Here is a 13,422-nt window from a genome sequence, read left to right as displayed (position 1 = left end):
ATCTAATTCACCCATTTAAAGTCTACAATTTAGCGATTTTTAGTATAGTCCCAGATTTATAACCATCACCTCAGTTTTAGCACATTTTCATTATTTCCCAAAGAAAGCCCGTTAGCAGTCTTTCCTGTATTCTCCTCCTCACCCCTAAGCAACCACTTATCTACTTTGTATCTCTCTATGACTTGCTTATTCTGGACATTTTATAGATGAGGAATCCTATCTTGTGACTGGTTCCTTTTACTCAGTATACCGTTTTCAAGGTTCATCCATGCTGTAGCCTGTATCAGTACTTAAGTTCTTTTTATTGCTGAATAATATTTTATTGTGTGGATAGACCACGTTTTGTTTATCTGCTCTGTTACTGGATATTACCAGTTTTTTGTAAGTTTGTCTTTATCCCTCAACTAAGTAGTGGTGTGCTTGATGGCAAGGACACTTTTTTTTTAATAAAGATATGTTTATTAGAGTGTGGGGAGAAGGGCGGGGGGAGAGGGAAAGTGAGAATCCTCAAGCAGGCTCCCCGCTGAGCATGGAGCCTGACAGCCTGACGTGGGGCTCCATCCCAGGACCCTGAGATACAACCTGAACCAAAATCAAGAGTCAGTCCCTTAACCGACTGAGCCATCCAGACCCCCATTGGCAAGGACACTCTTAATGTTTTTCATATTCCCTACAGGGCTTAGTATTGTGTCTTAGTATTGTGCCCCTAGGGGGCAATCTAATATTTGTTGGATGATTGCTTGTTGATTATAAATATAGTACATTTTTTTTCTGTGGTGGTTGTAATTCTGAGTGTGTTTCTTGTACTCTGAAGATTGGTAATGGGATTATTTACAGTACCATTTCTCTGGTTGTGAGTTGGAGATGACTCAATGGCCCACTTTCTATCTTTAGGCTCCAGATGGCATCAACTCACAGTCAGTCAGAACAGATGAAAACACACATCAAGGAAAAGATGGTACGTTGGACCTGTTCTCTTGTATTTTCCTATTTATTAGCATAACAAACAGATACAACCTTTTAAAACATTCACCTTCAATTCTAGTAAGCAAATTTTGTTAAAATGCTAATATAAAGTGCCCAAATAGATAATTACATAAGGCTGGGAATATAGTGGGACTTTGATTTTTTTTGGATGTTTGTGTAGCTCTGTTCTGACATCTCTATGCATAGTCAGTTTTCCCAACTGTTTACCATGTTCTAGGTACTTTGTGAAGATGTTTACCTAATTTAATTTACTCAAGAACTCTACATAGTAGGTACTGTTCTGAACCCGTTTTACAGATGACAATACGGAGGTTTAGAGATAGGAAGTCCCTTTCCCAAGGCCATACAGCTAGTGAGTGGAGCTGAAGAATTTGGAGCTCCATTCTGAGATCATAAGTTCTTAATTCATAAATGGATTCCTCTTCAGAAAGCTTATAAAGGCTTAAAAAACAGTATTTTGGGGAATTCATTATAATTCTTTTCATACTTTTTCTCTTCTATACCATGGGTGAAAATAAGTATTAAGACTTCGTTAGCACTTAATCAAGAAAGAATTTGTAGCTTTTCCCCTTATTTGCAAAAAGAAAAAAAATATTCCAAATGAACCTTAAAAATTTAATCCTTACTGTGTTATTTAAAAACTGTAACAGAGGTGGTCTGTGGTTGCCAGATACCAGCTCAGGGACTCGTCCTTGTTTTGTTTATGTTCTTCAGACCTGGCACCTGGAGTGCTCACACCATTAATAGTGTTGTACTGGGATTAGAGGTAGTAGGGGAGGAGTATCAGGCCGACTGTGGAGGACTGGGAAGTGTTTCCCGCCTTCTCATCACAATCGGATTAATCCAAGATTACATGGGACATCTGGGAGGCTTGGAACATCAGTATCTCTATTTTTCCTTCCATACTTTTCTCAGAACTTCTCTCCTGCACCCCTGCCTTTAGAAATAAGTAAATAAGTGTGTGCATGTCTGTGTATGGACACAGACATGTCTATATTTTCTATCAAAGCCCTTGCTATTATGTGGAGGTTTCTTTAGTTGTATGTATATTTTTATATCAGAATGAAATCACTGGGTGTTTCCCCAGCTCTGCAGACCAGCAAACACTGAAGCGGCAAGCCAGCTGGAAGGGCTAGTACTGGCCTGCTAGAGAGCTAGGTCATCGAGAGAGACGGATGAACCTTTTGTGCCAATGTCCGTATGCTTTGGGGAAGGGTGCCTGGCAATTGCTAAATGAATACTGAGGAAAACATTGTCCTTGCTTGATGTTTTCCTCCCTTGCCAGAGGTGGTAGGCTCTATAAACAGAAATTCTGGAAGACAAGTTCCATTATAAGAGTACTTTCCAGGCTCGCTTGCAGCTGCCGAGTAAAACATGACAGACTTGCCTGATTTACATCTGCTTTTGCCCAAATGCTGTGAGGCAGGCCTAGAGCCTCCGATCAGAATAATAAGACAATATGTGTAACAGCATCCGAGTCACTGAGTTTTTACCACTGCACCTGTTGTAGGCAAGGCCATATTCTTTCGATAGTCAGTGAATTAGCCAGTGCCATGTACATACTGAAAGGTTTAGAATGAAGGGCACAGAAAAACACTGTCTGGAGTTCAAAAATGGAGCTCATTCTGTTTGAAATCTGAAGGTGTGGATGACCTCGTCTATTTTAAATGTTTTCCTACACTTGGGTTTTTATGTATGTTCAATGAGAGATATTTATTCTAAATGAAAAAGTCACAGCAGTCTTAATGTTGCAAGGGTTATCACATTTCAAATTGATCAGCTAAGTATTATTCTTTTCATCAAATTATAAAACTCTATGTATGCGAATGGCCCATCGTTTTTATACATACACTTAGAACATTAATAATGCCCAAATAATTTTTAAAACTTTCATGTTGGTACGTATATTTACTTATTTCCTCTTGATTTCTTTGGAGGAGGGATAATTCTTTTTAAAAATAAAGGCACTTTGGGGGCGCCTGGGTGGCTCAGTTGGTTAAGCGACTGCCTTCGGCTCAGGTCATGATCCTGGAGTCCCTGGATCGAGTCCCGCATCGGGCTCCCTGCTCGGCGGGGAGTCTGCTTCTCCCTGTGACCTTCCCCCCTCTCATGTGCTCTCTCTCTCTCACTCTCTCAAATAAATGAATAAATAAAATCTTAAAAAAAAAATAAAAATAAAGGCACTTTGGAATATTTTGAACAGTTGAAAAACTTTAAGGAGTTGTGTAAAATATTTATAACCCAGAGCTATTGTTCACTTCAAAACCAAAGGAGAATAAAGAAATTATACTGTTTACACTTTAGGACTTTAAGAGTCAAAGGTTTATGTCAGAATTTTCTGTTAACTTTTCTCTATGAGAGTAGATCATTGATTCATAGATATTTTTATTAGCCAATTCACCATCCATTTCTTGTAACAATGCCTATTACCCCTGAAACAGTTTTTCCTACTATCTACCTTAACTTGATCTACCATTTGAACTCTTAGGTTCTTATGCTCCAAGTTGTTTTTTTTTTTGCCACAGTTTGGAGGAAATTCGTATATACTAAATATATTGTAACTTAATTATAATTTCTCAGTTTTGAAATCAACAGGAGATTTTTTTTTTTCAGGGGTACAGGTCTGTGATTCATCAGTCTTATATCACACCCAGTGCTCATTACAACACATACCCTCCCCAGTGTCCATCACCCAGTTACCCTATCCCTCCATCCCCCTCCCCTCCAGCAGCCAACACAGGACATTTTTTATGTGGGGCAGTGGTGATATGGGTGTGTTGAGGGAAAAAAAAGAATAGTTTTAAAATTCTTGTCCATAAACACTCTGCTTCTGGAAAGGTAGCTTCTAATTTAAGAAAATGGCTAATCATTTTTTTTCCCCCTCTCAGAATGGTTTCCTAGGAAACCAACATACATACTCACAGTAAAACATAAAACAGTGGAAGCCAGTGGGAAAGGAAAACTAAAACTGTGCTCTGACGTTTAATACTTTAAAAATTGATTGTAAAACGGTTTAGTTATTCTAATTAAAAAATTTGTCACAGGCTCTTGGAATAGCAACATAAATAGTATATAAATGTGCCGTAGATGGCAGCAGATAATTACCATCAAGGAGCTTCAAATTCATTCTTAATTTTGGAATTGGCATTGGTCAGTGTTTACTTATTATTTTAACTGGGAGATACTACCTGGCCGCTGATGTAGTTTGCAGGGCCCAGTCCAAACTGAAAATGTGGGACTTCTTGTTGAGATTCCAAGGTGGCAACAGCAAAGCGTTAAACCCAGAAGGGGTCCTTCTGAACGCAGAGGCCCGTGACAGCACAGGTGATGTGCCCAGAGGCCCGCCCTGCTTATCAAACAGAAGTAATGAGGCTAGAGTTGTATTTATTCCTAATTTTCTGTTGGGTGAAACAAAAACATATTTTTTTAATTTAAATGACTATAAACATATTTTTCTGAAGCCAGCAGTGTTAATAACACATGTATAGATATGGCATGCCTTTATTAAATTTTTAAATTAACTTTACCTTCTATCACCTTGTTGTGTTAGTATAGAAGCATGCAAATGCACTACGTAAGTTTATTTTGTAATACATAGCTGCTCACCATGACTTAAAAGTCTGCAATGAGAAAAAAACAGTAATCCTGTCATTGGTTCCAAGGTTTCTCTAATGTGAGTTGTGTTTAAACCAAAAACTTACTGAATTATGTCAGTTAGAACTATTTTCTTCAAAACTTTAAAGCTAGTGTTTTCAGCAAAGAAGCTTGCCAATGTTAAGTCTTTCCTAGAAGGTTAACAACAGACAGACAAAAAGCAATATTAAACTAATTATATAGCCTTAAAATGTTGATGTAAATATCCAGAATTTATTTGACTAGGTTTATAGTTGTAAGAACCTTAATAGTCTTTGATATAATTGGGTACAAAACCTATTGGTTCCTGTACCAGGTACTTACACACCTGACTCCCACTGTGGCAAGTTTTTGGCACTAACTCTTATTTTGGAATTCTTCCTCTGATAGGTAGATAACATTCCAGAAAGGAAATGCAGGGTGTGGAAGAGGTCTGTTCCAGTAATCTGTTTCACTCTGAGAAACTGAAATGGTGTATCACTAATTTCCCCCACTTTTTTTTTTTTTTTGCTTTTGCTTTTAATCTCCCATTGTAAAATCAAACGACAATTAAGTTTACTAAATTTTTGTGAGGTTTCTCATTAAGAGTTTGAGATCATCTATCAATGTTGGATGTGTCAACCCAGTCTAAGAATTGTGACCTCAGATTAAGATTCCACAATTGAACTATGGATTCTAGTCTCCACCTTCCCTCCTATACCCTCCATCCACCATTGGTAGGATTCTTGGAGTAAACTTTTTAAAGTATCCACTAATTACTGACTATAGTAAATAGTATTTTTCCCAAAGGTTTTTATGTAGTTGATGTAAAGAAGTAAAAAAAAGAAAGAAAATATATTAATTGAACCTTCTGGTTTTTTTCCCCAGACCAGGCATCTAGCCTACTTGTTGGTGAAAAAGAGCTCATTCCACTGGTTCCTGAGGAGGCACCTGCCTCTGAAACAGATATCAACCTGGAGGTATCGTTTGCAGAGCAAGCAGTCAATCAGAAAGAGAGCTCCAAGGAGAAGGCCCAGAAGAGCAAAGACAGTGATGCTTCGTTACCTGTACGTAGTGTACTATTCAGATTTCACTAAAAGAGAAGAATGTATTTTTTTTTTTTTTAAAGATTTTATTTATTTATTTGACAGAGAGAGAGATAGCGAGAGCAGGAACACAAGCAGGGGGAGTGGGAGAGGGAGAAGCAGGCTTCCCACCGAGCAGGGAGCCCGATGCGGGGCTCGATCCCAGGACCCTGGGATCATGACCTGAGCCGAAGGCAGACGCTTAACGACTGAGCCACCCAGGTGCCGAGAAGAATGTATTTTTCAACAGCTTTTTATTTTGGAAATTTCAGATCAGGCAAACAGACAGAAGAGAAGCTGGAAGAAGAGTATAGCAAACACCCCTGCAGGATTAATGTAGACCCATTTAACAGTTAACATTTTGCAGCCTTTGCTTTTCCTCTTCCTACATCTCTCTGTTTATATGTTGTGCTATCAGCTATGAACTCACTTTTTTTTTAATTTAAAGATTGATTTATTTATTAGAGTGTGGGGAGGGGGACAGAGAGAGAGAGACTCTCAAGCAGACTCCCCACTGAGCACAGAGCTGCCCAGCGGGGGCTCCATCTCCCAACCCTGAGATTATGACGTGAGCTGAAATCAAAAGTTGGACACTCAACTGACTAAGCCACCCAGGGACCCCTCACTTTTTTTTTTTTAAGTAAGCCCTATGCCCAACATGGTTTTGAACTCAACGACCCCGAGATCAAGAGTCCCATAGTCTACCCGCTGAGCCAGGCAGGCGCCACCCCCCCAACTTTTTTTTTTTTTTTTTTAGCTTAACAAAGGCATACAAACACAGCTATAATACTTAAGAAATTGAACACTAAAGCAGTAATTATATTTAACATATGGTCATATTAAAATGTTCCCAGCTGTCACGATATTGTCGTTTATATCTTCCGCCTTCTTCACCCCCATCTGGAATTCTGGGGTCCGATGTTGTATTTGATGTCGTATCTTTTTGGTTTCCTTGAATCTAAATCATGTCCCCTGCTTTTTCTTTAATATTTTTGAAGTGTGAAAATCAAATTTCTGACTTTGTTCCTCATGACTGGATTCAAGTTAAATGTTTTTGGCCAAACTACTGCTTAGATGAGGTTTATGCCTCTGATTGCATCATCAGAAGAGAGGCATGGCATCACATGGTCCCTTTATTGGTGATGGAAGTTTGACTCCTTCATTAAGGAGATGTTCACCACATCTCCCTCTTATGAAGATACCTTTTCCTATGTGCAGTTAATACTAATTTGTGATCCTTGGGACTGGGTGAATATTCTGTTTGTCAGTAACAACCATTGCCCACCAGTGTCACTGTACATTTGTGATCCTTGCCTGAAACGGTAATTAAACTAGTATTTGAGAAATGGTGATTTTCTGATTTTTTTATTCCTTCTATTATGATTGGTTGGCAATCTTCTGTAATACTTGCCCTCCCTTTTCTCTTTTTGTTTTTGAATATCACTATGGACGGAGGGCTTCCTTTTTTCAATGTTTTATAAATCATTATTATTTTTCTTTCAAATTTGCCTAAATTTGACCCCTGGGAGCCCTCCAGGCTGGTTCCTGTGCCATTTTAACACGCTGTCATTCTTTGACTTCTTTGCTTTCTTGTATATGTTCCAGGCTCACTTTATACTTTTCTTCTCTCTGACTTGAAAGAATCCATTTCTTCAAGGAGCCCTGATTTCTTTTAGTAGCAAATGCCTCCATGTACTGAGTGTTCTTGTTACTACTGAATATGTCTTACATTTTTAAAAAAAATACATGTATTTATTTATTTTTGTAGAAATTCACACCCTAAAAAAGCTAAAAGGAATTGTGTAATGAACTTCCCAGTACTTCCCCACTTGCCCCAACATTCATTAATCCACGGCTAGTTCTCACCTCTCCATACCCCCTACCAGTGCTCCATTCTGTGTTATTTTGAAACACATCTCTGAATTACATATTGTCATCTATAAATATATCAGTATGTAGTTCTAAAAGAGGGTTTTTTTTAAAAATGTGCCCAGATTCCCCTTATTGTACCTAAAAAATGCTAACAATTCTTAATTTCCAATATCCAGTCAGTGTTTGAATTTCGAATTGTATCACAAATTTCATCATTTTTTTTCAGGTTTGTTTGAATATGGATCCAGATAAGGTTTATGCATTGCAGTTGGTCTATATGTCTTTTGAGACTTTTAATCTCTCCCTCTCTCTCTTTCTCTCCATCCGTTTTTCTCCCTCTTTGTCCCTCAAAATTTATTTGTTGAAGAAACCTGGTTATTAAGTTGTAGAGAATTTCCCCCTCTAATTCCTCATGTTCTTCTGTTTCTTAGAGATTGTTTGACTATAGATTTAGCAGATTCAGTGTGTTTTTCTTTTTTTAATCAAGATTATTTCATATGTGATCATGTATCAAGAGACACAAAATAGCTGATTGTCTCTTTTTGTGAAATTAGCAGCTGCTGCTAATTAATGCTTGATCCATTTGCTTATTAATGTTGACAGGATGTTTTCATTTCTTCTCTTATTCATTTATTAATTTGAATACTTCTTTTAAGAAAAAGTTTCTCAAAACGGTTTTTATTTTCCAGTGTTCATTGTTTTGCTTCCTTCGCATCTTTCACTAGTGACCAATTAGTGTTGTTGTATTTTAATTTTCTTGCAAAAACAGAATTTAGCTCATAGATGTAGACCTGACATGACCCTAGACACAGTTTCCCATGGTATCTGCTGTATCTACTATAGTTTCTGCTCTAGATCTAGAATTACCTGTTTCTGTAAGAAACTGTGGTTCCATTTAGTAGAAGTATACTTTTGTAACTATGATCAGGACTCTAGGACTGTTCCTTTCTGTGGGTTGGTCATTGCTGAAAGCCCTTTCAAAGGCCAGAAGTACATCTGTTATCTTTCTTCCATGCCGAAATAGTCATTGTCAGGATACCCTAGGTGATATAATTAGAACACATATAATTACTTGTTTGTTGTATCCTCAGTTAATGCCCAGCATTCTCAGAATAACAATACTACCACTGCTATCAACAATATGATTACTAGAAAAACAGTTTAAACTTGTTTTTCTTTTCGTCAGTTGTTTGTGTCCTTGAGATATATCCCAAAAGGGCTGTAATAATAAAATGACTGTGCTTTGGGCTGCATAGGATAGTTATTCTCCGTATGGTTAAGCTACCAACTGAATACCTGGTTGGGTTAATGGTTTCATTTTATTTTCAATTTTTAAGGATTTCTTTTTTGAAATTTAATTTTGTTTATAAGCATGTAAAATATTTACATGGTCCAGAAGTCAGATTTAAAACCAAGATGCATTAAAAGTCTGGCTTCTGTCTTTGAGCCATCATTCTTTTCTTTCCCTCCCCTTACAAGTAAATTTACCTTCTAGGTAAACTCCTTTTCATTTTAACTTTATGGTTTATCCTTCCATTCTTAGATAGCCCACTATACACACTTTTCTCAACCTAGAATTTTTTTTTTTTGACTTAGTATATTCTGGCGATCACTCCATAGTAATATACAGAAATATTTCTCATTCTTTTTTATAGATACATCATACTTTATTGTGAAGATGCATCATAATTTACTCAACCATTTCTCTAATGGTAGACATCTAGGTTGTTTCCAGATTTTACCATACATTATTAAGAATCTGTTTTTATACCTAATGGGAAAAGTAAAGGAATACATACCATTTGACTTGAAGAGATGACTTATGCTCCCAGACTATCAGGATAGTGACAGTCTATATCTCAACAGATGGAAGGGGTTGTAAATGAAGGTCACTAGAGTCTAATTTAAAAAAAATGAAGACATTGTTGGCTTTTAAGTTGTTAATTCAAAAGTGGAATAAAATATAAGTTCCTATATATTTCAGAGACTTAAGACTTCCTCTCTTATTTTATTCTCTGCTTAACATTTGTGCTCACCTCCCTTCTTGACTTTATTCATGTTGTGCCCCAAGCTTGAAATGACCTTCCCATTTCTCCTCTCTGTTGTTCCCTGTTTACCAAGGAGGTCTTACCCCATTCTTTGGGGTCTAGTTCAGTATCTAACTTTATTATTAAGTCTTCCCTGGTTGTGAATTTACATTAGATACAATATATAAAATAATACTTTAGCTATTAAGATGCCATGCTTTTGGTAATTATTATCAATGTATTCTTGTATTTATGCATATATGCATCTGTTCACCTATACAACCATTTATCCATAGGTCTCCTGGAAGGCATGGGCATGTAAGCTTTTCACAAGTCCTCAGCGTGGTTGATGGAATGAATATTTATATTCATCACTCTGAGGCAGGTGTCTAAGCAGATAAACTTTAAATTCCATTTCTACTCTATGCTCTCCTGCTTCTGTAAATAAGCAGTGAGCTTTATGTAAAAATACATTGTTTTCTGTTGACTTCATTTTTTTATTCATTTCCTTTTTCTTACAGCAATCAGGTAGTCTTTCTTAATTCTTCATGATCTCTCACAGCAGATTCAGATTTCTCCTCTTAAATGTGGAGATCAGGTTTCATAATCTTTAATGGGCTTCAGTTTGAAAATGTAGCTACTACTTGTTGTGTTTTGTGTACCCACTGTATCTCAGAAAATATACTCTGTAGTTATTTATCAAATGATCTCTTTGAGGTAGATATTTTGATTCCTATTTCTCATACAAGGAAACAGGTTATATTTTATGTGGCATGCTAAGACTTGGCTTTGGTGACTCAACTTTTGGAGCTGGAGTTTTTTCTGGAAGACCATGTTGACTCCACTTAATGTGCCTTGAAGGTATAAATGCATTTAATTTAGGTGTGAGTTTAAGTGGCTCTATATATTGGTGCTGCTGACAAACTCGTTCAGGATAGCTTGAGTTATTATATAAATAAGATTCTGGCTTGTTGGGTCCATCATATACAATAGAAATTTAATAATACTCCATCACCCAACTTTGGAGACTGAACATTAAGGGTTTATGCAGAAATTTTTAAGATCATAGTTTTAAAATTATAACTGGTAAAGCCTATATCCTAGATGCATACCGATACTTAGTTTTTAAGTCTCTATTTAGTGCCTTTGGATTCTTATTGAATTATGTTTAATTCAAGTAAATTCTTGTTCTGTAATGACTTTGGTTGTCTGGTAACACCGCTCTGTGAATACTAAAGGCCAGAAACTAGGCATGGAGGCCCACGTTGGCAGTTTGCTACAGAACAGAACACCTTTGGAGGAAGCTGAAGGATAGTGGATGAGGTGTTGTTTCAGGATTGACTGAGGACTCTGAAAATCAATAGCAGACACACACTTGTACACAATACATAGATAGGTGTTTAGGGTTATGGACCTGAATTGTCAAGAGAAGGTTAAATTATGGCTCTTTGCTCTGCATTTAAAAAAAAATGCAAGAAATGTAAAACAACTAAATTCAAAAGTTCATTTGTCTAGAAAAGTATTCATTCTCTGGAAATGACAATGAATGAAATACTGTAATAAAATCACATTTTACACGTGGAAAAATCTTGGGTAAGAGATGCATTTTCTAGCAGACCAGGAAAAAAAAAAAAGTCATCTGTGGAAATTGACCAGGTGAGGAGAGATTCTCTTTCTTTCCAAGTCGAGTCTAGAAGTGACTTAATGTAGTGAAGTCAAGTCCATCAGAGTCCGTCATTACTGATGAAGTGCCTAAGCGGCCCTTTGTATTGTGAGGCCTGCAAAAGAGGGGTGCGGGCTGAGAGAACTACCTGATTAATTTATGGTAACACATGGGAACCAACGACCTTATAATTTTTGAAAAATTGTATTTCACTTCATTCTTGAAGCACAGTTTTCAGAAGGCAAAGAGCTTTTCTTTTGCTGAAATTGCATTGCCTTCTCTTAGCCAACGAACTGAACCATCCAGTCTATTAACTAAACAAAAATGACAGGAAACTTCATAAATATTTAAAGCTGCTGCTATGAATTAAACATTGGGATAAAGAACTAACTCCTTTCATTAAAGCACAATGTTAAATAAATAAATAAATAAAGCTCATGACATAGATTGCTAGGTAAGTCAAATGTTTGAACTAATAATATTTCAGGTTTCTCTAAACATTTACCTTGGCTAATGCTTTAAATAATTATATTACATATGTTTGGCTTATGAGATCAATAGCAACTGATTTTAATGAAACATTTAGAACTTAAAAAAATAAAAGGTTGGTAAATAGGATTGGTTCAGCCCTTCGGAAAACAATGCAATGAGCAGAACTCTGGGGCCAGGTCTGGAAGAAAATGTGAAAAGTTTTGTGTGATTTTGAACGTGAGGCTCAGTGCGAATCATAGGGCAGTGGGGAAGCATCCAGCCAGTGGCTCGTACCTCACTGAGCTTGATTCTGTGCTTTTCACCCCATAGGGCATGTGTCTTCGTTCACTGAGTAGCCTGGGACAGAACACGTGTAGGGTGCCAGGTCTGTGGTCCAGTAGGGCTATGGAAGTGATTAAGACATGGCTCTTCTCCTTGAGGGGCTCACAGTCCTCCATCAATACCTTTCAACCTAGATTCCTCCCTGCATGCTGTGGTGGACAGAGAAAATGGAGCACAACAGAATGGTTATTGCTGAATTTAGGATCCAGAAGACCTGATTTTGCATCCTTATTTTTGTCACTGGCTGTGTGGCCATATTTAGTCTATTAGTAAGCCTTAATTCCCCACTGAGAATGTGCTGTAATAATTCTTATCAATGGGGACTTTTGCAGGATAGGACAAAAGACCATTTATCAAATAAGAGTATTAGCCTTATCATTTTTTCCCCTTACCTTACAGTAATATTTAGGAGAAGAGGAAAGGCATGAAATCTTGAAATTATTGAAAAAGCTTTGTGAAAGAAAGGTAGTAATAACACTTAACACTTTCTGAGTGGGTTCTGTTGTTATTCCCATATTACAGATGAAGTGGCCGAGATAGCACAGAGGTGATATAATTTGCCAAAGGTCACATAGCTAGTAAGTGGTGGAGACAGGATGGGCCACCTGAGGTCTGGCTCCACGTTCTCAACCCCCCAGGCACAGCCCCATTAACACTTAGGCTGGAAATTCACTTAGACTGCATGTTTAATGATGTCTATTGCTGTTTTATTTCATGTTCTCATCGGGAAAAAATGTATTGCGAAAAGTTAAGAAAGACCTGTTTTCTCCTATAGTGGACTCTCTTTGAAAGTATAGCAGATTCTATAGCAGAAGTTTCTGTAAAGAACTGTGTACAGAGGTTCTCTCTTAGAGTTGAGTTTGCTGGAAAGGATTTAGCTGCTGAGTTACCAAAAGTTATAGGTTTTAGGAAATGCTCTAAAACAATGATACTTAAACAATTTGGTCTCAAAACCCTTTTAGGCTCTTAAAAAGCATGGAGGACTTCAGAAAGCTTTTGTTTCACCAGTCAGGAAGGATGTCGGTATTGAGGACAGTAACTACCACAGCTTCCAACACTTTGATGAAACCCCAGATACGCAGCTTTCTGGCCAACAATCTGATTTCCTATTGTTGGGGCCTCTGATGTCTTCCTGGACTTCCAGCTCTGTGGAAGTATGTTGTAGCTGAACCAAGAAAGAAGGCCTACTCATATTTCTACAGAAATTAGGATTTCATGAAAGATTTTGAGGAGATAAGAAGACTGCTGTATGTGATTTTGGAATGTGAAGAATTTCTTTGGCTTGAGTTCCATGGAAGTTTGTCACTGGCCTGTCTTCTTGAACTATGAAACATGAATATGTAGACTAAGGAATCATTTCTCG

At 37.3% G+C, this 13,422-nt stretch overlaps 1 protein-coding gene across 6 annotated transcripts in view; it reads left to right on the top strand.

The window, feature by feature from the left end:
* The window catches only part of ARHGAP18 (Rho GTPase activating protein 18), a 122,996-nt gene that overhangs the window by 70,792 nt on the left and 38,782 nt on the right, over positions 1 to 13,422 (top strand). For all 6 annotated transcript variants that reach the window (XM_081828987.1, XM_081828988.1, XM_081828990.1 and 3 more), the window contains exons 4-5: positions 895 to 958; positions 5,488 to 5,666. In XM_081828987.1, the coding sequence (XP_081685113.1) occupies positions 895 to 958; positions 5,488 to 5,666 (243 nt within the window). The remainder of the gene's footprint in view (positions 1 to 894; positions 959 to 5,487; positions 5,667 to 13,422) is intronic.

Source organism: Leptonychotes weddellii, chromosome 8 (assembly GCF_054177405.1).
Source record: "Leptonychotes weddellii isolate Sample4059 chromosome 8, ASM5417740v2, whole genome shotgun sequence".
NCBI classification, from domain to species: domain Eukaryota; kingdom Metazoa; phylum Chordata; class Mammalia; order Carnivora; family Phocidae; genus Leptonychotes; species Leptonychotes weddellii.
The sequence above is the reverse complement of the archived record's forward strand: the minus strand, read 5'-3'. Positions and strand labels throughout refer to the sequence as shown.